Source organism: Argiope bruennichi, chromosome 1, assembly GCF_947563725.1.
Source record: "Argiope bruennichi chromosome 1, qqArgBrue1.1, whole genome shotgun sequence".
In the NCBI taxonomy this organism is placed as follows: Eukaryota; Metazoa; Arthropoda; class Arachnida; order Araneae; family Araneidae; genus Argiope; species Argiope bruennichi.
In genome coordinates this window covers 131,731,681-131,755,441 of record NC_079151.1, presented here as the reverse complement: position 1 = coordinate 131,755,441, position 23,761 = coordinate 131,731,681, and the positions used below count along the sequence as shown (strand labels likewise).

Here is a 23,761-nt window from a genome sequence, read left to right as displayed (position 1 = left end):
GATGTAATTATTAGAAAATAATTTTCATTATGTATTATTCAAAACAAATATATTGTTCTAATGAAAAGAAAAAGGCTTTTTTTTTAGTTACCAGCAAACTAAAATCTTGCTCATTTGATCTCTATTAAGTAATTATTTGTCTAACTTATAACAAACTGCAAGCCAAGTGAAAAAAAAAAAATCAAAATCATTCTTCAGTAATTATGATACTTCCTGCAACAGCTTCATATATTAGAATGCAAAAATTCATTTGGTAAAATTTAGTTTCAATCACTTCATTCAATTTATAAGAATATTTGTTTGTACAATCACATTACAACTACATTTTAATAATATAATTTGAAATATCATGTTCTTAAGTGCATTTTAGACAATGATAATAACTGACAATTTAAAGCAACTAGTTTACTCTTATTTTTCAAATAATAATCCAACATAATTTAATTGTAATAAAATTAGTTCCTGTTTCACAATGTTACTTAGAACTGATTTTTCATGATTAGCTTTGCTACTGAAACCAAAATCCAAGTTCAAAATAGTAACTGTTAAGTATATCGGCCATCTGCATTAAGAAATATTCAACTTTCAAATTAAAGAGCTATTAGTTTACAAAAAGTAGTTGAAAAATAATTTATATAATTTGCAAATTTAAAGGAACAATGGCTCAAAACTTCAATAATATGGGATATCTTTAGATCCTCCTTATACATTCATAAAATATAAGTTTGTAATATTTACATCAAACACCAATTCAAAAGGAGAAATATTTTACGTGACAAACTATGAAACTACTTCTAACAAAACTTTAATTGAATAAATCCCAGAAGATCAATCAATCCCAGGAGTCAACAGATGAAGAAAAAAGTAGAAGAAAGATGAGAAGGGAAAATAACCAAATGCAGAAGAAAAAGTACTTTAACTAAATATCCTACAAAAATAGATTTCCATCTCTGCAAGTTTCACTAATTTTAATTAGAAATCAAATAATGAAATTAATTAAACATTGAAAAAAATAAATAAACTTATTTAATGACAGAATAACTAATATAAAAACAAGGGAGTATTTTGATTATATTATGGAATTCCTGGGTGGAAATTAATTTTATCAAAAACAAATCATGATCTTATTTTTTAAAAAAAACACTACTGTTATCATTTTCCTTATGTTATTAACCCTTTTCCGTACAGGCTTTACCATCAGATTTCTTTTCTTTTTTCTTTTTTTTTTTTTTTTTTTTACTTAACAAAATAATATTGGGCTGGTACAAAATAATAGTTGCATCAATAATTCATTAATACTTCCTTCCTCTATAAATCAAACTCTATGGTATACTCTAATTGAATTGCATACTATTTCATTTGTCTACCCTAATATATGATCCCAAATGTGATAACTACAAAGATTTCTAATATGCCCATTATTTTGAAATTTGCAAGAAAAATATTACAATTTTTAAATATATCTTAAATATCACAAAAAAAACTTATTTTTCAAACTTAGATTCAAATGTAAAATTAAATTATAAAAAAAAATACAGCAATATAATACGTAAATAATTACAAACACAGTAATTAATGATTTTTCAAAATCTAGTTAAAAAATTGTTTACAATAGCTTAAGCAGCATATGATTAAAATATTCATTATTTACACTAAGCTTATTGCAGTTAGAATAAAATGATACTCACTACATTCAAGAAAAGGCCCAATCTGTTGAAATATGAGGGATAGGAAGTTCACAGCATCAGTTTCTTTTGAACAGTCTTTGAAACCATTCACCACTAGTTTCCTTAAAACTAAAAATTATTTCATATTATTTATACACACATATAAATGAAATTTGAATTTAACACTAAAAGCACAGCATCAAATCCAAAAAGAGAGAAAAAGAAAATTACCTCTTCTACTTATAACCTTGGTTATTCTACTACTTGGTTTACTTTAAGACATTTTAAACTTTTTTTTTTTTTTACTCCCTTGAGTTACTTTTTTAGAAGGGGGGAGGGAATAAATTTTTCTAACCACACTTTCAACTCCCAAAATTAAAAATTAAAAAAAGAATTACAGTACAAAAAAATAAGTATAAATTAAAAGAAATTTAATTAAAAGTAATTAAATAGTTTGGCTCATAATTACTGATATATCTGAAAGAATGTAGTATGTAAGTTTTCACAATAAGTGTTTCATATAACTTATATCCTCTTAAAGGATATGTATAGGAATCCCCTTTATGTTCCATCTGGCTTATACTGAGCATTGGGTTAGTAAGTTCTAGTTTACTTGATAATCAAAGAATAAAAATAAATAATCAATTCTCCCCATATTAAAAAATTTAAAAACTTGATTTACAGAAAAGTGAAAAATATAATCAAATGTTTAAGAGCTGAGAAAAAAAAATTGTAATCTAGGCTTAAAAAATATTTTACACAAATTATATAATCTCGTGTAATGGATTCTACTAATAAATATTAGATCACATGAACTTGCATCAAATGTGTGAAAAGATTATAAAATAGCTTATTATTGATTAATACCATGTGAATAACACTGTAAGCCATCACTTATGATAAAGTTTCAACTTTAAAACTATCTGCGATCAAAATAAATTTTACCTCAGGCTATTTTGAATCTTTTTTTAACCTTATTTATTTTGAATTTTAACTTTTTAACACTTTAAGATTTCAACTGCTAAATTTTATAAATAAAAATATATGAAAATCAAACTCTAATAGTTATAATAATTAATTCTAAGTTAGACACTACTTATTATTTTAAACCATGTTTTTACCTACAAGATCAATAATAATACTTACTTTTAAGTGTTAAAAAACAACTGTCTAGTAATTCTTTCAATTTAAAAAAGTCCGTATTTGCTTCTTGAAGGAACAGTTTACTATAATTTATCCACAGATGAAAAATATTGGTAAAAATTGAAGAAGTTAGCTAGAAATAAAGAAAATATTGTTTTACAAAGGAAAAAGTATGGAAAAACAAAAGAAAAAAAAGAAAAGAAAAAACATAAAGCAATAATCAAATAATTTTAACCAAAAGAAAAGAAAATAAAAAAATTAATATCCAAGCTCCATTTTCCTTCAATTGTTTTACTTTTTTCTTTTCTTGTCTTTCTCCCCCCCCCCCCCTCCCTATATAAATTTATCTAGAAAAGATTTGATCTTACTATATACATGAACAATTTATTTTTAAAAAAGTAGCAATTTTATTTTGAAAATAAAATTATAAAAATTAAATGAATATTTTAAAATATTGGAGTGAAAATATAAAAAAAATTTCCTAATGCATTAGTTCTAATAATAATAGTTTTTTTAATACAGCACTACATTAATTACGATGTGTATTTAACACATTTTTAAAATAACAACAATTAACAAAACAACTTTTAACTATTTCACTTAACTTCTCTTCCACCTCACCTAAGCAGAGTCAAAGTGGAAAAGCTCCAATATCCATTAATTTAGATTTCATATACATAGGTAATAGAAAAATCTAGCAATATCTGTAATGTTTTAAAGACTAAAATATCTCTGTCCTTTTGGTCTGCGTCATTATTGGATGTGCAAATCCTAATCACTGTTTAAACTTTTAAGCAACACAGGTAATTTTTTAAATTATTAAATTGATTGACTGATCAGTGTGCAAATAAATGTAAGCATAAATAACAATTATTTGCACTTATACAAACTTAACATTTTTGTTATGCTGGATCATAATAATGGTCAATGAGTTGAAGTTTGGAATTTTTATTACCTTATGTTTATGTTGATTCATTATATTCTACCTTCATAAAATGAAATCTAAGGTTATTGCTAATATTTTCCTTCACCAGGGTTTTTTTCTTTCCTCAATTTGTATTTGGCATTGCTCCTGCCTCCCTCCCCATTAATGGATTAACGTATTTGTTTCAATCCCATTTTGGTTATTAGTTTTGATTTGAGGGCTCATGAACATTATTGATAGAGAAGAAGAGAAGATCCTATAGTAAAGAAACAAAACTTCTAATGTTATTATACATTTACAACTGCAATAAAATATTTTTTTTTCTCCATAAGATTTCTGCTAGTGTGCACGATATTTTCTATTACAATTTTCTTTAGTTAGTCTGTGACAATAATAAAAATAAGACTTAAAATACTGCTAACAGGATAACTAGATAGGCTTTCTTCATAAATAAATAGCAATTCTTGTTTTTTTCGTTAGGGGGAGAGGGGTTGATTGTTTATTATCATGTCTTAGGTGAAGCCTTCAGATTTTGATTTAAATTATGAATATAACATGTATACTTCTGATTTTGAATTTTCTGTTCAGTTTCCGATTTAGTAAGAACAATACCTTGATTACATATTTAGCGCACAAAATCCAGTTTTCAGAATTAAATATAAAATAATGAAATTATGTTAATGATTAGTCAAAAATAATATATATGCATTTGCATAAATGATAATTATTCTTTATATTAACTAACTTACATTATTTGAAATATATAATTCAATACATCATCCAAAAAGTCAACTTTATGGTTAAAATTTTATTATTACTTCTCTTTAAAAAATATTTACACCAATGAAGCTATCTGTTTAAAAAAAATCCTTATTTATAAAAATGAATATTAAAAAAAATTACTCTTTTTACTCAAATTCAGGATAAATTGAGCCTGGAAGTGTCTTACTAATACAGCGGATGAGATAATGAGCTTTCAAATGCAAAATAAACAAAACTTTATACGCAAAAAAATGAAATGCGTTAAAATAAATTTAATGAAAATGAGGTCTGGAATATACCAATATAATTCATGGGATGATAATACAACTGAAAATGCAAAATTTATCTAAACACATATTTCATTCTAAAGCATTTTTTAAAAAGTTTAGTTTATCTATATAAATGTAACTGTACTATCTAAATGCAAATACTTCTCTCTCCCTCTAAAAAAAATATAAAGTTTATGAGACAATATCACAAGAGTTAAGCATTGTCAAAAAATCTCTGACACTTCGCAGCAATGAAGTAAATGAGGACAAAAATACCCAATACATATTAGTATATATACAAAGCATTCATAGATATTTTTAGGTACATTCGACAGAGATATATTACACATGTTTTACCTCTAAAAAGCAGTAATGTAAAGAACCTACTTGGAGAAAAACACGTCTATCTGCTGTTAGGCGCTTTGAGGCTAGTGCTTTGACAACATGATGGATAGTCAATAAGGCCCTCAACTGATGGAGTTCATCAGCTGATTGAGTTCCATTTAAGAGCACTGTGAATAATTCAGGCCATTCTTTAGGGAAGTCATACCTTGCTATTTTGCTAATAATAACAGAAAACTGGAGAGCTATCTGTAAAAGAAACTTAGTTAAAATTTCTATATATAATACAAAAAAAAAAAAAAAAAAAAAAAAAAACGTTTAAGAAAAAAAAAAAAAAAAACTAAGCAAAATAATGGTCAATTAAAATACACAATATCCATAACAACTAAAATTTTCAATTGGGAAATATGCATCTGAAATTTCTAGATAATCATCATAAAATTAACAGGTATCATTTCTCTAGTTAATGGTATGATTTGTAAAGTTCTACATGTTAATTATAACCACTTCATTTGATGCTTCGTTTGCTTGTCCGACATCCTACACCCATTGAAATTATAACGAAATTTAAATCATGGCTTGTAAATTAGTCACTAGTCAAAAGTTTTAAAAGCAGATTTACACTGAAAATTAAATTTTTGAGTCCTTTTTATTCATATGCATTTATTCTTGATCAAAAAATATGTACTCCTATAACAGAAATTATTCAATTTGAAATACAGGTAGATAAAAAAAATAATACAATGAACTTAGAAAAATATTAATATTAAATATTATTGAAATATTAAATATTATAGTAAATCTTATGTAGAGTTTCATGTATAATAGAAAATAATCTAATGTAGATTTCATTCATGCTGGTAACTCAGATGTATCAGTATGAGTGTTCACTCAATTTTTCATAAAAATGAAATACAATTACATAACTTACTTGATTGATAGGATCATCAAAACATGTAAGTAACTTATGCTTGATAGCTTCTTTTTCATCATTAGCAATCGCACTAAAAATAAAAATAAAATTTAAAGGGAATTAGAAACTCTAGTTTGAAACATCATAGCATGATAATAATATTTTAGTCTTCATTAGTCCATCTTCATAATTTTTTCAAAACTTTACTTATAATCATCATAACAATATGCACACACATACAAAAAAAAAAGGCATTTATTGTCATTACAACTTATATGAACAAAAATGCAATGATAAACAGTGAAAAATATCGTTTAAAATATATCTAAAACTTAATTTATTAAAAGAAGTGAAGAAAACCCAATTTTTAAAATTTTAAAATGATGTAAAAATGGCTTTTGTGCAATAACATATTCTAAAGTTAATAAGGAAAAATGATAACATTTTGATTAATTTTTAATTAAAAATCTAATAAAATTTTTGTATACCCTACCCTTTTTTTTTTTTTCTTTTTTTTTTCAGAAAATTTGTAATTGAAGAACACATATTGCTCACACAATTTTTTACAATAGCCCTTTCATAATAAGAACATTTACATCCCAAGAAATAATTAGATGATAAATTTGGTAAATAAAAATTCAATGAAAGCCTTGTAGAGCACTTTGAAGTATTCTTACACTACGTAGATTGATTTTTTTTTTCTATACTACAGTTAACTAGCCTATAAACAATCTTTAAAAAATAACATAAATGAAGCATTAATAAAATAATTTCACTATATAGAAAAGTTAATTTAAAATCATATATAATACTTACTTTGGTGCATTTTTTCTCCAATAGCGATCAACACCATTCTTGATGCAAAGAACAGAAAGCCATCTAATATTCAAATCAACATTCTTATCACAGGCTATGTTCTAAACATAAAGATTGTCAATATTAGAATTCAAATTTTCAAAAATATTTTGATTTGATATTTTTATTAAAAAATTAATAAAATATCAGATTACAATATTCAGTACACAAATTTCTGTTTCCTCTTTAAAACAATTTTCACTTTAAATAACATTTAAATATCAATAAATGCCAATTAAGATTAAATAACATTCATGAGCTCAAATGTTCAGGCCCACCTATGCTAGCAGTAATATGAATTCAAAAATCTATTAATTAGATTTTGATTTTTATATATATTTTCCAATTTAGATTGGTCAGATGTTTGAGAACGAATATAAAAGAAAAAATGGTTTTTTAATGCTTTTTTAGAGGAATTTTATTTAGAATTCCGACTTTACTATTAATTCAATGTAGAAGAAGCAGGCACGAGAATCAAAAAAGAAATTCGTATGTCAGTATGATTTAGGCATCCTTTTATTTCTTGAGTCATATTTGCCTTAATCTGTTAAAGCCCAACTCCTATTTATAGAGCAGTTAAAATCACTTCCATAGCTAAACTGGACTCATTGTATTCCTTCATTTTTTTTTTTTTTTTTTTTTTTGCCTGTCTTACAAATTCATATATAGTCCCAAATTACTAAACAATTTTTATTTGCCAAATACTTTTCCCACCTGCCAGAATTTAAAATCAGAGCATTCTCATTTTGATGCTTTAACTTTTTTCCTTTAGGAATGCTAGGAATTCAAAAATAACCTTCATGTTTTGACATCTTATTGTATTTTAAAAATCTTTGAAGAATTCATAAGAAAAAAATTTATTATTACATTGATTTTCCAAAAGGAAATAGAAGAATTTAATTTCCATTTTAATTTTATTATTTTTAATATATTTTAAATGAATTTACTGAAATTATTGTTTTAAATTAAGTTAAATATTAATAAATTATACGCTTCATTATATGTGATTTCAGTTTTCTTTAACCTCTTTCGGTGTGTGGTTTAACACGCATTGCCAAATTTACTTTAAATTAAAGTATTAAAACATTTTTACTTAATGAAAACTGCCAGCCATGTAAATAACAAAAATAAATTTTAATTACAAATTAAATTAACAAATATAAATCATGATACATTGGTCATAATTCCATCAACCAGCACGAGGCAGAAGTTCTAAGCCAGCTGGCGAAGGCAGGAAGTGAGTCACTCGTATTCGTTGGAGAGCAAAGTTCATCTCCATAGGTATGATTGATGTTTATCGCCAACTGGCGAAACAAACAGTCATTTATCGTCTGTTTGGCCGCTGCACTCTCTTGGGTACTTTTCACATAAGTTAGCAATCACTACAAATTGGTTCTCTTTAGCGCTATTGAATATGGGCATGCTACTAATATTTTGTTTAATAATTAAAAAGAGTGTTTATTGTCGAGATTGATATTGAGAAGACATAGTCAATCAATGGTCTAAGCAAAATTTCCAAAATTAAAACTTTATTTTCCCATAGATACTTTGATTTATATCTTAAGAACAATTATATATTTATTTGTGATCCTTTCAATAAAATTTCAATTTTGTAGATTCATCTTTTATATTTGATACATTTGTCGAGGGTAAGTTATAAGTAAAATTTTGTTTCCAAAAGATACATTTTTTAGAAAATTTAATAGAGCAGATAAGGTTTCTTTCCAAGCAAAATAGATAGCTGGACATTTCTTTATACTGACTCAGCTACCTTTCCAATAGGTTAGCTGAGTCAGTGATGCCAAAACTTTGTTGGTATTAAATACAGAGCACTGCTATATCATCTGTAAAAGTGATTTCTGTTTTTCCTATCTATGATATGACACTGATGTAAACATTTAAACAAGTCAAATTAAGATGGGTTCTTAAACTAGTTCTGCCTTGATATCTGAAGGCAAAAATAGTTCATTTTCACTCAGAGTGAAAATTTCTTGCTCAAGTGGCATGAAGTCAGCAGGTTAACAAATCTACTGAATACTTTCATGTCCAGCATTTAGTAATAAATAGTAACTTATCAATCTAAACTCAAATTAAAAGACTGGTGATATCTAGACTAGAGAAAACAATTCCATCCCTAATCTCAACTATCTGAAGTAAATATCCAATTTTAGATAAATAATTACCTGTAACCAAATTATAAAGGGGTTATTTATTTGATAACTTTTATTATTTATTCTGTTCAGGATGGAATTAACTTATTTTTTAAATTATTTCCTTTGTTGAGTTAAATGAAAACCAAAACAGAAACAAGTACTTTTAAATTACAAACAGCTTATAAAAAATAGCTTGCTCTAATAATGGAAAACACATTAAAAAATCATGAGGGAAAAAAAAAGCTGAGCAGCAATCAAAATGCATAAATACAATGGTGGACAGTTGCTAAACATAGATGACAATAGTAATGATAGCAATCACAAAATGGAAAGCAGGCAAATGTGGAAATTAGCATACATGTAGGATATGGTAAGACGTGTTGTGTGTATGCCAATTTTGCACTGCCGAACTTATTTGTCATCTCATAGTATTGATAAAATACATAAAGGAATTGACACTGATCAACCATTGTTATTCAAACACTAACAGGACAGAATCAAATGAGGAACTTGCAATTTTTAGTACGTCCTCCAGATATCACTTAAATAAATATATGTATGGCCATATTACTGATAAGAATGAAAAAGAGTGAAAAATAATAGATGTTACTAGGGAATTTGATATCAACCACACTGCTGTTTTAAGGCTTTGGAAATCATTTCAATAAAATAGGCATGCAGATATTTGTAAAATGGGGGGGGGGACACAGTTGTCAGATATTTGCAACAAGGAAGACTATATGCCTGCAATCCTGATATGAGCATCCCATTGTCCAGATTGTCTAGACATCACTGTACTGCCCATTTAAAATGCAACCTCAGTGTCACAACTGGACAGAAGATAACTGGGCTGCATACTTACCTCAAATGAAAGTAGGTTCAATCGCTTGTCTGATTGTCAATGACAACCGATCTGATGCGAGAGTGATACTGCATACAGTGCAGCAAACATACAAGAAAGACATCGATATCTTACATGTAGTGTCATGGTATGAGCTGGCATCATACTCCATAGCTGTATTTCTGTTTAGGTCCTTCCAACTGGGACTCAAGGACGGCATTAAAACAATACCTTAATGATGTTCTGCTGCCTCATATTCACATTAAAAATATTTGGGATAATTTAGAGAGGAGTCTACCTGGTTGACAATGCTCTCCAATAAACAAGGATACTCTCATCCATGTATTAATAGAGTAATTAGATAAAACCTCCCAACAGCTGCTGGATAATGTTATTAAGCATGCCACAATGAGTGAAATCTTGCATTGCCCACTATGATGGCCATATCCCATATCAACATCCTCTGTCAAAATACCTGCAGTTGATAACTGATTTTTTTTTTTTTTTTTTTTTCACTTTTATGTATTCAGCTCAAAATAGCCAATTTGTCCTTTGAACATTTTTCAAATTTTTCTGGATTTCAGAGCACAATAAATTATCTTTATTGTAATGCCCTAGCATTCTGGCATTATTTTATTTCATTTTGCATCCAATCACACTTTCTTATGCGCTATATAGCTGTTTATGATCCATCCTTAACAACTATACAACAGTATACAATATAAGTTGAAAAATTTATAATTATTTTGCCTTCAGAATATAAAAATTTACAGCACAGGTTTTGGTAATGGCCACACCATCTGAAAAATGAAATAGCACTAACATTCACATCTAACAACTGCCCACAAATCAGGAAAAATTATCAAATTCAACAGCAAAAAAAAAAAAAAAAAAAAAAAAAACACCAGTCAAGATTCTTTACAATAAAAATACTTAAAACAGAGTAGTAGGAAGTGAGCAGAAAATATGCATATACACACAAAAATGTGTACAATAAATGTATACCACTGTAACCAGATACACAGTCTACTTTTTTTTTTTTCAAAAGCAACAAGATGGTACCATTCTATTAGTGGTAACATTCAATTCAACAATTTTATTTATTTTTGTCTGAGATTTTTTAAACAGATAATTTTTTAAAAAAATGTCTATCTAAATGAAAATTGGTACACACAGATCAAGATATGTCCTCTAGTTTATTTGACGATTTCAGATAATCCAAACATTACCAAACTCCATTATAATGCAACTATCTTGGCAATATTTCTTGTTTCCTTCATGATAAAACAAGGGACCATAAATATCCATAAGTACTTAAAAATTATTTGACTGCTACCTGCTACATGGTATTAAATATTCTTAAATTATTTTATAATGTAGAATTTTCATAAATAGTATGTTTTTGTAAAATTCTCAAGCAAGATATCTAGCTCAAGATATGATAAAATTAATAACCATTAACTAAATCACCCTCCTTTTTTATTCTAAGACATTTGACAAGCACAATATGGAATATATTTGATACACAAAAGTCAACAGCAAAAAAAAAAAAAAAATGTAACGAATTACAAATTTTCCATAAAACTACAAAGGTTATGTTAAAAAAGAAAATGTTGAAATATCATATTAAAATCAAATTTAAATTATACAAATATATACTAACATTTGCTTTTCCATTTGAGAGTTTGATTTCATAAAAAAAATCCTTTTTTATATGTTTTAAAATAACAATAAATTATATTAAATATTCAACACAAACACATAGTATTAAATCATAATTAAATAACAAACTTGATTATATTTTGCATAGAATGTTAACAAAGCATAAATTAACTATAAATTACTTACATTAAACTTATGCATAAATAAGGGAAAATTGGGAAGATTGTGACAGATTTTACATTTTTTTTTTTTAATTTCATTAATTTAGACTTACAAAGAGTTAATAAAAATCTAATAATTATGTTCTCTAATTTATTTTAAAAAACAAAAAACAGCAAAATATAAAAAACCATTTTTTATTTGCATAGTTAAAAATTATAACAATTTTGTCCCACGTTTCTCATACATGAGGGAGTTGTACAGCTACAAATTTTTGAAAAATAATGGAATTTTATTATAGGCTTTTTGTTTTGGTTAATGAAAGTCCTACATTTTTACTGCTGTACATTATTGCTTTATAATATTTAATATAAATCTTATATGACATAATAATATATACTAACATATATTTTAATAAATTTAAAATCAACTTGCTTTTGCACTGTAATATCCCAACAAATTATTTTAATTAATAACATAAAGAAAAATTTAAAATTTTATTGTTAGCATATTTAGCTATTTAGAAAAAGTACTGAAATATAATAAGGCATGTTCTATTCCTCCTTAATTGATGTTACCGTAATCCTTTACTATAGAATTTCCTTTTAAAATGCATATCAATTAAAGCATACAACTTCAAGCTTAATTTGGCTGTCAGTTTACAAACACTAGATTTTTGAAATTATTATATATTTCAAAATATTTTTATTTTACAGATAATAAAACTGGAAAAATCCATTGAGAAAATAAGAATTTGTGTTTATTTTCAATACATAAAAATAAGACTTTCTGTTTTAAACACAATAATTTTGTAGCTGATGTAACAATTAGAATCAAGTAAAAGGTTATAGCTGTTCTATCTAATGGAGAAACTAGAAATAGTTTCTAATATTTTATTTAGAAAAGCAGCAATTCTATTCTTCTTAATTCTCCCCTTGTATGATCTTAAATTTGAATAAATACACAAACTTACTGGTTAAAATCATGAACTGCATTCTATAAGTAATTTAATTATAATTTTCCATTGAATTAATAATAAAATTCTTAATCATAAGTCATATAAATTCTTAGATTTTCTTTTATCCCATAATGAAAATATTAGTTGTTCAGATGTCCCAACTTCATAAAAATATTTTTTTTGTCAAATATATGTAAATATAGTTTTTATTAAAAACAACAAACATGAAATATTCTCTTTCTTATCAATAATTGGTTCAAACCATGAAAATAAATTTCAAAAAATAAATAACCCTCTATGAAAACACGTGGAAGGAATTAAAATGCACAGTAAAAATTAAGAAAAAATATCACTCAAATGACAAATTAACCCATCAGCACATGCATAGGATCTTTTTGACTCCATCCTAACTCTGTTCTTTAGAAATTCTAAGAATTGATAAAAGATTACAGTTGTTACTTCCTATACCTTCATGGGAAAGGTCTATTCCTATATCTTTTCTAATTCAAATCTTTTGATAATTGAAATCAATAAAACAATGCACCATATTTTTGATGCAATCAAAATGACCCCTACATATGCCAGTGTTACAGATTCTTTTAATGTTATGGCTGTGAAAGCCTATGAACATGAGCAACAGAGATCTTTTTGTAAGTGCTCCCATTGATAGACAAAATGGTGAAGCTCTAACTTGTCAAATATTGATGAAATTTTGAAAAGTGATCATGATACAAAATTGGAAAATGTAGATTCTAAATTCTCAAGAAAACCTGATTAAATCTTTCTCAACTCGTGAAAAAAATAGCAAATTCTTATATAAAATGTGTTTTCTTGTAGCATGAATAAAGTTTCTAGAAATTCTTGCTAAAAATTCATTTTATTCTAAATAAAAAAAATAAAAGTTTTTTTTATTATTTATTTATGAATATACAAATGAAACACAAAAGTTATAATTTTCAAAATTATATGTTAAAGCTTTTTCCAACAAATTTCAAGAGTAAACTATATATAAAATATAGACTTTCTTATTCTTTCAATATTTTTAGACAAAAAAAAAAAAAACACTTATATTAAGCTTTATATGAATGAAATAGGGAAAAAAAGAATTAATACAGAAAAAAGAACTTAAGTTCAAGTTTTGGTTTTTTTTTAATAAAAAAATCACATTTTTGACAAATTGAACATATATGCATAAAAAAATATTAATATATTTTTTATTATATTTTATTTTTATAATGATGAGGCATAAGTGCCTGACATTTTGGAATCATATGACTTGTGTGTTACTAATGTTCAAAAAATGGGTGTATATACTAAAGGGTAAAAATCATGAGTTTTGATAATCAATATCTCACGACATTTAAGCTGCAATTCATATGTATATATTCCAATCAAAATGAATATTATTTCTGAAAAATTCTTTTTAATTCATTAAGAGTGCACTAAAAACAAACTTTTCTATCCACTAATCATAAATTTGATGAAATATTGCATCATTTTACAAACAATAAAATAAACAATAAATAAATAAATAACAATAAATAAAATTCTTTAATGTTAGTGGCAACCGAAAATCCTATTAGTTTTAGTCTACAATCAGTATTTTAGCATTAAAATAGCATCAAATGTGTAGTATGATCATTATCGTGAAACAGTATATATGAAGCAAAATATATGAATATTTTTACACACAGCTGTTAACAAAGTCCATAGTTCATCAATAATATATGAATATTCTTAAAAGATGAAATTCTCGTAATTATTCAAGTTTCCGAAAACAGCATACAAGAAAAAAAACTTGCTGTAGTTGAATTGATTGGCAATAGAAATTTTTTTACTTACTAACAATATAGAATAAAAACCTCTTTCGGTCTCCCAACATTTTAATTGTCGTTCAGCAATTTTTAAAAGCTCAGCATTTTGACTAGATGCTTTAGTTAAAGCGTCTAAAACAACGTGATAATGATTATCCATTTTAGATGACACCAAACGTAAACAAAAACATCAGCTGCGCAATAAAACAATTAAAAGATTTTAAAAACTTAAGATTCATTAATTAGCACATAATTTCCTTTGTTTATTTCCACTTCATTTAATTGGGTCTTTACAATGTCAATACATAGAGAAAATTTCGTAAAATAAATTCGTGGAACCTCTATCACTCCATTTTTCATCACATGCGATTGATCAACTAAAATGTGCCGAAATGTAATCCATTTCATTTCACTTCAACTACTTAATCTCAGTGGAAGAAATGAAACTGTCTGGTAGAATATTTGCAAGTTAACTTCAGAAAGATTTTTTTTGTGTGTGACAATCTTATTTAGATTTTTTTCAGTACTAAATTCAAGTTAGAAAACAGAAAGAATTTCAAAAAAAAAAAAAATTACTTATTTATACACCAGCTTTTCATTTTCGTACTCGAGATAAAAAGAAAAATATACTGACGACCAACAAAGCTTTAATTTCAGAAACACAGTATTGAAATTTCCTAGTTATTTGTAAAGTCAGAGTTCGTCTGAATTTACCAAACACAGGGAAAAGTGAAGATTTTTTTTTTAAAAAATCATATTTCTTCTCCCAAACCTTTCTTCGCAGAAATCGAAAGATGAATATTGATATTGGCAAACTTGGAAGCTTTTTTGGAGCTTCAAATTTCCTGCAGATATTGATTGGGAAGATTTGAAAATGCATTACATGGACACAAACATAAAGGCCTTGTTGCTATTGGCGATAAGCGAGGATCGAACTCGCAACCTTTGGGTTCGTAGCCGAGTAACAAGACCACTAGACAAAAAAAAATTTTCATGTCTCGTAGCTGTTATCTGGCTTCATTTTTTTTTTTCATTTTTTATTGGCTGATTATTTATTAGCTTTGATTTTATTTATTTCTGGTGCGCTACAACAGTTGTATGAAGGTTTTTTTTTTTTTTTTTTTTTTTTGCGTATCACGTCATTGGGTCACCAATGTTGCTACTGGCGATAAGCGAGGACCGAACTCGCAACCTCTGAGTTCGTAGCCGAGTAACAAGACCACTAGACAAAAGAAATTTCTCATGTCTCGTAGCTGTTATCTGGCTTATAAAGCGTCACCACAGCCTTATCACTCGGGTAAATACTTTCGTGGACAGTTTTCATTTTATACCCGCAGGCAACCGGACAAGCAAGATTTTCGTCATCTGTTTTCAAAGGGAAAGACGATAGTGACGGAAAGATTGTTTGCAAACGAAATTCAACCAATCGTGCATGGCTTTGGTAGTGACGTAGTTGCCAAGAATGGCACGATTGACGCCAAAATTCGGAAATGCAAACACATTTCCGAATCACTCCTTAAAAGACGGCAAAAAATGTTGTATGGTCGTATGATAAAAAATAAGTTTTGATCGACTTTATTCATGAAAAGCCGGCTATTTGGAAACCACTAAATATTCATTATTAAAGAAAAATGTTGCACGAAGAAATTCGTACAATAATTATCAGAAGATGAAGAGATATTGTCACCCGTAGATAGTCATCAAAACTAAGAAATTTATTTTCAGAATTAAAAAAAAATTATTAATGTTTATGTGAACTGTCTTCTTTTTGTGAACTGTATTTGATCAGATTAAATCTTTAATTTTTTATTTAAATAATGGTAGAATTTTGAATTTCTAAAATATATAATTAACCTCTTCCATACAATAAAAATATTAGGATCAATTCATTTTCTTACCGCTGAAATATTTTTCAGCACATTATATAGTACATTTGAGGGAATAGCAGAATATGAATGATTCTGTTATTGTGTAATGTTTTAATTATAAATAATAGTGAAGTTTTTATTTTTAAAATTAATTGCACATCCAACTCACAAAATCGCTTTTTAACATATTTCTGTATTAACCCTTTTAAAGGGCCATTTTTTTCTAATCATATTATGTTAAAATATTTTTAGGCTTGAAATTAGAATAAGAAATGGGATTCATTTAGCTTATTAGATAAATTTAATTTGATTAATTAATTAATTTGGTTAATTAATAATTAAATGACAAACCAAGACACATCATTTTGTGTGAGATAAAGAACTGAAGCATCTAAGTTTCTGTCTTTCTAAAAAAATTTGTCAGAACGATTGCCATCCTACATAATTTCATACAAAGATTGATAAATTTGGTGGGAAGCATACCTTCCACGGCCTTAGAAAGTGTTAAATTTGATTTTCCCTATTTAATCTATAAAATACCAATGCAGATACATTATGCAACTATTAGAATTTTTTTTGTACCTAAAAATGTCGTTATTACTGAAAAATTAACAAAATTGATAGAACAGCATTATATCCCAGAATATAATGTATGGAATGTATGAACAGGAATCCCACTAATGAAATGAGTCACTAAAGATATTCACCAAACAGAAAAAGCGAATAAAGAGCGATAAATTAGCCATAAAGTACACCTGTGTTTTAGGTTTACCATACAGCAAATCCCCACGTGACGTCACTACACACATTTTTCCGTGCGCGTTTGTCCACGAAAGTGTAGACGGAATTTGGCCGTCTGATAAGGCCTTAACACGAAAATTCATATTCCCAACATTCATTTGGCGGTGTAGCTATGACGAGAATGCAACAGTTTTCAGGAAATAGTGAGGAAGATTTCCTCCTCTTCTAGCCAAAAAAATGAGGGGTGTGAATTTTCTCCTACGTTTATAAATTCATCATAACTACGTTCAAAAAAGTTATCTCTTACATTCGTCCATTAAAGTCTAATCAATAATACCCCTGTAACCTATGTAAAAGATAATAAAAACTCTAAGAAGTATTCACAGAAACTTATTTTCCATTTTTTTCATATTAAGAGCATTAACCTTACAGCAGAATAAGATTGGAGGGAATAAGAATATTTGTTCTTGGAGAAAAATGTCACATATGCTACTTTTTCTTTCTTTTTTTTATTATTATTTGTTCATTAAACAACTTCTCCTAACCTATTTTCAAAAAGAAGATTTAAATATTATTAGGTACTTGCGTGTATTTTGATGTGTTTTCCCACTTTAAAAAGGCATTTATTGAGAAAAAATGATACAACATATATAAATCAAAATATTTTCCATCATTTTCTACCACTTTTTCGCATTTTCCGCCAACTGATTATATTCGAATTTTATTATTTTTTTTTCCCTCCATTCTGTTTTTTTTTTTTTTTTTTTTTTTTTTTTTTTTTTGTCATTGACATTGAAATTACCTGAGACCCGAGGGAGAGTCACCAGCGGATCACAAATCACCACTCTTAAATTATTGAAACCAAAACCGAAAATTGGGATATTGTGGAATAGCATCGCCATAATTTTCTAAAATTGTCTGATGGGCTTCGGCAGCCTATTTCTTCAAATCAAACTAAAAAAGCAATGAATGTCGAAAATGGAGCATTACATGATTGGTGTCTTTATACACTGAATAACTCAATAATACTAAATGGAAAATTTTCAAAATGATAATAATAAAGTAAAAGTAAATTAGTAAAACCAAAAAACATTGTAGTTTATGTAGATACATCACATGTTTACCAATAGATGTCGCCGATTAAAACATATGCGAACACCTAATATTGTGTTTAAAATTAATATGTATTTATTAATTAATATTATATTATTATTAATATGTAATTAAAATAATGAAGAAAAGTTCTGAACCAGTCGCCCAGCTCCAACCGCAAAAACGATTCCAAAAAGTTTTGTTTCGAATGAAAATTCATGATCCCTAGATATACATAAAAGGTCTCTTGCTTATAGTCTTCCATTTTAGAAAGAGAAAAAATCAATACTTTACTACATATTTTATGTGGGGAAATCTTTTTAATCAAACAGTTTTATTTCATATGAAGTCTCATGATCACTTCATACATCATCTATTTCTTTCCTTTTCATTTCTTCTTTTATTTTTGTAAAATAAAACTTTGATACAGCTCGCAGCCTCAACAACTAAAAGCCTCAATTTCCCTAATAATTCCACCGATAAGTGATCAAAATAGTGGATGCAAACAAATTTTTTTCTCATAAACCATGATGTCATCTTTGTCGAAAGAACGAAGACTAATCGGCAAAAATCGACGTCTTATGCATTTGCCAGTTTATTGATTATTCTGCTAAATATAGTGCAAATTATAAACGAAATGAACGACATTTAATTCGGTTGTCTAAAAGTCTGCGGACTTAACATCATCAGCGTCTATCACATTTTCACAAAATTTTCGAGCGATAAAATTTTTTTGGCAAAATGCAATATCTTTTTCAATTCCTACTATTAGTTCACATTCTCCCTATATATATTGTTACGGATTTTTCCACCACCGCCTCGGTTTCTTTTTGATAGCGGTAGTGATATGGTGTGAAAGCACACAATCAGCAGGCCTCAGTAGAAAACAAAGACGACGTTTATTTACACGAAGACACGAGAACACAAAGACGGCGAATATTTACAGCAGAGACGAACACAGGACAGCACACAGTAGCACGCTACAGACGACAGTATCTCACAAGTAGTAGTCGACAGCAGCACACGAAGCGACCAGACAGAATCCATCAGGAGAGGGGTTCCTCGGAGCTTCGCTTTACGGTCTCTCCAAACGGCTGAACTTCCCGCTGTCTTCTCTCACTTTAGCTGCCGAATCACTACTTCTCACAACTGGCTACACACAATATACGACGCTGCCTCCACAGTAGAAAACAGGATTCGGCACACAGAATTTTAGTACTCGCTCCACGCAATGTTGGCACTCCCCTGTTACTTCGCTATTCTCTCGTTCTCTCGAAGGCTTATTACTTGTCGGCGACTCCGACTACTCAACACATTTCACCAGAGCGTAGACGTAGATGAAAGATTCTGTGGTATCCACAGCGCGAAGCGCTGTTACCCACGAACAGTGATGGTGAGTTCTGGGTTGGTATATTCGCTGGAGTGGATGAAGTCTGGGGTTTGAGTGGAAACTTGGTTCGATGTTGAAGTGTATGTAGTCTTGGATCTTTGGCAGGAGGCAGGTTCAATCTGGGTGGAACTTCCAAAGAAGAAGCGAAGATGTATCTTGCCTTGGTATGGGAGGTGTGCAGGGGTTGGAGTATTGTCTAGGTTTTTGTAATAAAGGATTACGGTATGGCTCATGAGGATCTTGGATTGCGTTATTGCGATAGATAAGAAGAATTTTATGATTGACTTTTAATTTAATATTTATTTAAAATTAATGTGGTCGAGATGAGAAGGCTGATGTGTGAATATTAGCATTGGGTTAAATTTGGTTACATTATAGAAGAATTAGTCTGGGTCTTTTGCTATTTCTGTTTGGTTGATAAATTTCTATCTTTTTTATTGCTTCGTTATCAATTTGGTTTATGCCATGAAAGAATTTTTCAGCACTGCTTTTAATGAAATCTTTTATTGAAGGGATATTGAGGGCTCGTCTTATATCGTCGTTTCTCATGAACCATCTCGCTTTTGTTATTTGTCTAAGGATTATATTTTGGCACCTATTTATGATATTTATGTAGGATTTTGCTGCGTATGCCCAAATGGGGCAAGCATACGTTAGGACAGGTCTTAGTATGGCTGTATAAACAAGCAACTTATTTTCCCCAGTCATTTCTGAATTCCGAGTAATTAGGGGATATAATTTACTGGCGTTATCACGGAATTTTTGTTTTACATAGCTAAAATGGGGATTCAAAGTTAAGGTTTTGTCTAATATTACACCTAGGTATTTAGCATCCTGAGACCATGGGATTTCAACTTTATTAATTTTAATTAAGTTTTGGGTAGTTTTCCTTTACTTTGTGAAAAGCACTGTTATTGTTTTTGAGGCAATTATTGCGATTTTCCACTAGGAGAACCAACTTTCTAGTTCTTGGATATGTTTGTTTAATGCGTGAGTGATGAATTTTATGTTTCGGTTTTTGACCAGTATAGCTGTGTCATCTGCGAAAATGCATAATTTGGTATTGTGTTTCTGAGGTATAACATTAATAAATATTGAGTATAAGGTGGAGGATAATGTAGTTGCTTGCGGTACACCTGCTTTTATGGAGCGAAGTTTGGAGAGTGTGGCGTTAACGCGTACTGTGAAATTTCTGTTAAAAAGGAAGGAGGAAAATAATTTTACGAGAGGAGGAGGAGTGTTGCAAGAAATTAATTTATAAATGAATCCTTCCAGCCACACTCTATAGAATGCTTTTTAAATATCGAGGAAAACCGCTCCCGTGTTTTCTCTATTTTCGAAGTCTGCGGTGATATATTCAACGACTCTAAGGAGTTGGTGGGTGGTAGACAATGTGGGTTTAAAGCCGAATTGCATGGGGAATAGAATGTTATTTTTGAACAGGTGCTTATTAAATTTATGTAGGATAAAGTGTTCTGTTATTTTGCTGAAATTTGGAAGGAGTGACATTGATCTGTAGCTGGTGGGATCAGTAGAATCTTTTCCAGGCTTTAAAATAGGAATCACGACAGCAGTTTTCCAAGGTGAGGGGAAGTATTTTAATTTGAAAACGAGTTTGATTATTAAGTAGAGTTTGAATTTGGTGGTGAATGGGAGATTTTTGATAATTTTATTTGATACACCGTCTATCCCTGGAGCCTTTTTTACATTTAATTTATTTAAGTACTGGAAGAATTCCATAGGGGTTGGTGGCTCTATTTCGGAGTTGATCGGAGTTTATAAAAAGTTTTCTAAAGTATTGTTTACTTTGTTTTCTGTGTCAGTGTTGTGCATGTTATTCAAGTTGAATTGTTGCTCCAAGCTATCAGCTAAAGTTTCGGCTTTATCAGTGTTTGAAATGGCAGCACTGGCCTGGTTTTTAAGGGCGGAGATTTTTTGTATGTGCTTTCCTCATGTGTTTTGCTGAGTTCCAAAGAGAATTATCGTTGGGTTGAAGTACTAATAGTTTGTTTTTCCAGTCATCTTGCGATACTCGTTTTCTGGTTTTTTTCAATCGCTCTATTTAATCTGTTTAGGGCTTTTTTTATCAGATGGGTCTCTAGTTCTTTGCCATTTATGACGCGTACTATTTCTTATATTTAACAATATTTTTAGTTCGTTATTTACATATTGGGTGGTGGGATCAATTTCTTTTGAGTGTGCGCGAAAAGTTGTTGTGATTGTGTTTGTAAAATTTGTGACTAGGGTGTCTAGGTCATCTGTTGAATTAACATTAATATTTAGGTCGGTGTTGTAGAGCATGTTTGTTTTAAATTTAGTCCAGTTTGTTTTTAATTTATTATTGTGTTTGGGGTTTTAAAGGTAAATTAAAAATTTAATAGAACTGACTTGTGGTTTGAGCTTAGTTCCGGGACCGAGGATATGTCGTGTGGATGTAGAAAATGTTTTTGTTATTGATGTATCTATGAAAGATGCAATGTAGTTTCACTTCACCAAAGCTTGAGAGTACCGTCTTTTCATAGTTCTCGGGGGGTGGAGCTAGAAGCGTCTAGACCAATCAGGGCGTATCTCTGTTCCTAGTGGATGGATCGTGAAAATTCTAGAACTTTCGAGAATTATCCATTTTGTCGCGGAAGTCGTCGTCAAATGGTCGTCAAGCTCTGGAATCACTAGCTCGGCATCCGGCAGCATCCAATACGGACGATTGTAAAACGGTCTCTCTTATGAGGACATTACATGCTGGAAAGAAAAATTACACGTTTGTAACAATATATATATATATATATATATATATATATATATATATATATATATATATATATAGTTCAAATTTTCAATCGTTAATAAAATACTTTTTATTCATCCACTCAAGTTCAAATACATTTTTTTAAACTTGTAGTGGATGACACTTGATGTTTATACAGTTTTTTCAAATATTAATTAATTACTTAAATGTGTCCAGTAATTTCTATTTTGTCGTCAAATCCGTCGCCATGCTCTGAGATTACTGACACGACACCCGATCACAAATAATATAAGATAGATATAAATAATATAAGAAAATAAGTAGGAATTGACTTAAATTATTTTTATATAAATTACTTGTTCATTTGTAACCCTTTCGGTTATATTGCAAAACGTAGTGCAAATTATGAATCTGAAAATATGCGGATTTCCAGCGCATTCAGCTCAGATTTGGTCGTTTAGAAACTGTCGGCAAAATGAGATATTTTATTCACCATGTCGAATATATTGCCAAAAGTAATGCAAATGAGTATCTTTATGAGTGATATTTCAATCAAAAGCATGAAAACCTGGGGACTTAACTTTTTCGACATCCATCACACTGCGTTCATAGTCGGCCGATTACAAATTGTCGTAAAATGCGACAAAGACTTTTGCCGACGGAACTCTCTATCTCTTGCCTACGGGGGAGGGGTAAGTGGTTGTCTACAAGGGGCAATTCCCCCCCCCCTTATAACGGCGCCTCTGGATAAATAATGGAAATTTGGTTAAATCGGATATCGAACCTGCACTTTTTCTTTTGCATTTGGAAAGATTTACGCTAAAGTTGCCAGAATATTCCTTGAAAAAGATGACTGAATAGACGGACGTTCAAAATAACATAGCATGGAAAATTGATTTGATCTATTTAATGACATTACCTCAAATGAAGAAAAGGTTGTCGATATAGATTTCTTTGACTGCTACCTCGAAGATTTCGAAAGGTGACACACATTTTAGGGATACAATGGACATTGAGACAGAAATTTCTCAGTTTCTGAGATATTGTTTTGAAATTTGTATGGCAATGTTACTATATTAGTCAAATGCTATAAGAAATTGTCATCAAAATTCATTGGTAACTTTAGGATTTTTTTTGGTAAAAAATGAAAAGAATGTTTTCAATTATAAAACTTTAAATTGTTCCAAGCGCATTAAAATAGAATGTAAATACATATTTCAGATTTTTAGATAGCTATTTTAACATTGCATAATATTTTGCATGCTTATATTCATTGAAAATACAATTTTTTCTTCAAAACTTGAATTATTTAACATTTTTTTGAAAAATTAAAAAAAAAACATATTAAATTTATTATTAATCATATAAAAAAATAATATTGTTTGAGGTTTTCAATAAAAAATTCTAAGATTCATAAATGATCTATTCATACAAAAGTATATTATTATATATTTATACAGC

The 23,761-nt window shown here is 28.7% G+C and overlaps 1 protein-coding gene across 1 annotated transcript in view; it reads right to left on the bottom strand.

Moving 5' to 3' along the window:
* Window positions 1-14,863, bottom strand: part of LOC129971417 (importin-11-like) — a 37,670-nt gene extending 22,807 nt beyond the window's left edge. The window contains exons 1-6 of the mRNA XM_056085174.1: window positions 14,492-14,863; window positions 6,838-6,938; window positions 6,040-6,112; window positions 5,154-5,357; window positions 2,814-2,943; window positions 1,689-1,796 (exon numbers count right to left, since the gene is read on the bottom strand). Of these exons, the coding sequence (XP_055941149.1) occupies window positions 1,689-1,796; window positions 2,814-2,943; window positions 5,154-5,357; window positions 6,040-6,112; window positions 6,838-6,938; window positions 14,492-14,623 (748 nt within the window). The 5' untranslated portion in view covers window positions 14,624-14,863. The remainder of the gene's footprint in view (window positions 1-1,688; window positions 1,797-2,813; window positions 2,944-5,153; window positions 5,358-6,039; window positions 6,113-6,837; window positions 6,939-14,491) is intronic.
* Window positions 14,864-23,761: the final 8,898 nt, after the last annotated feature.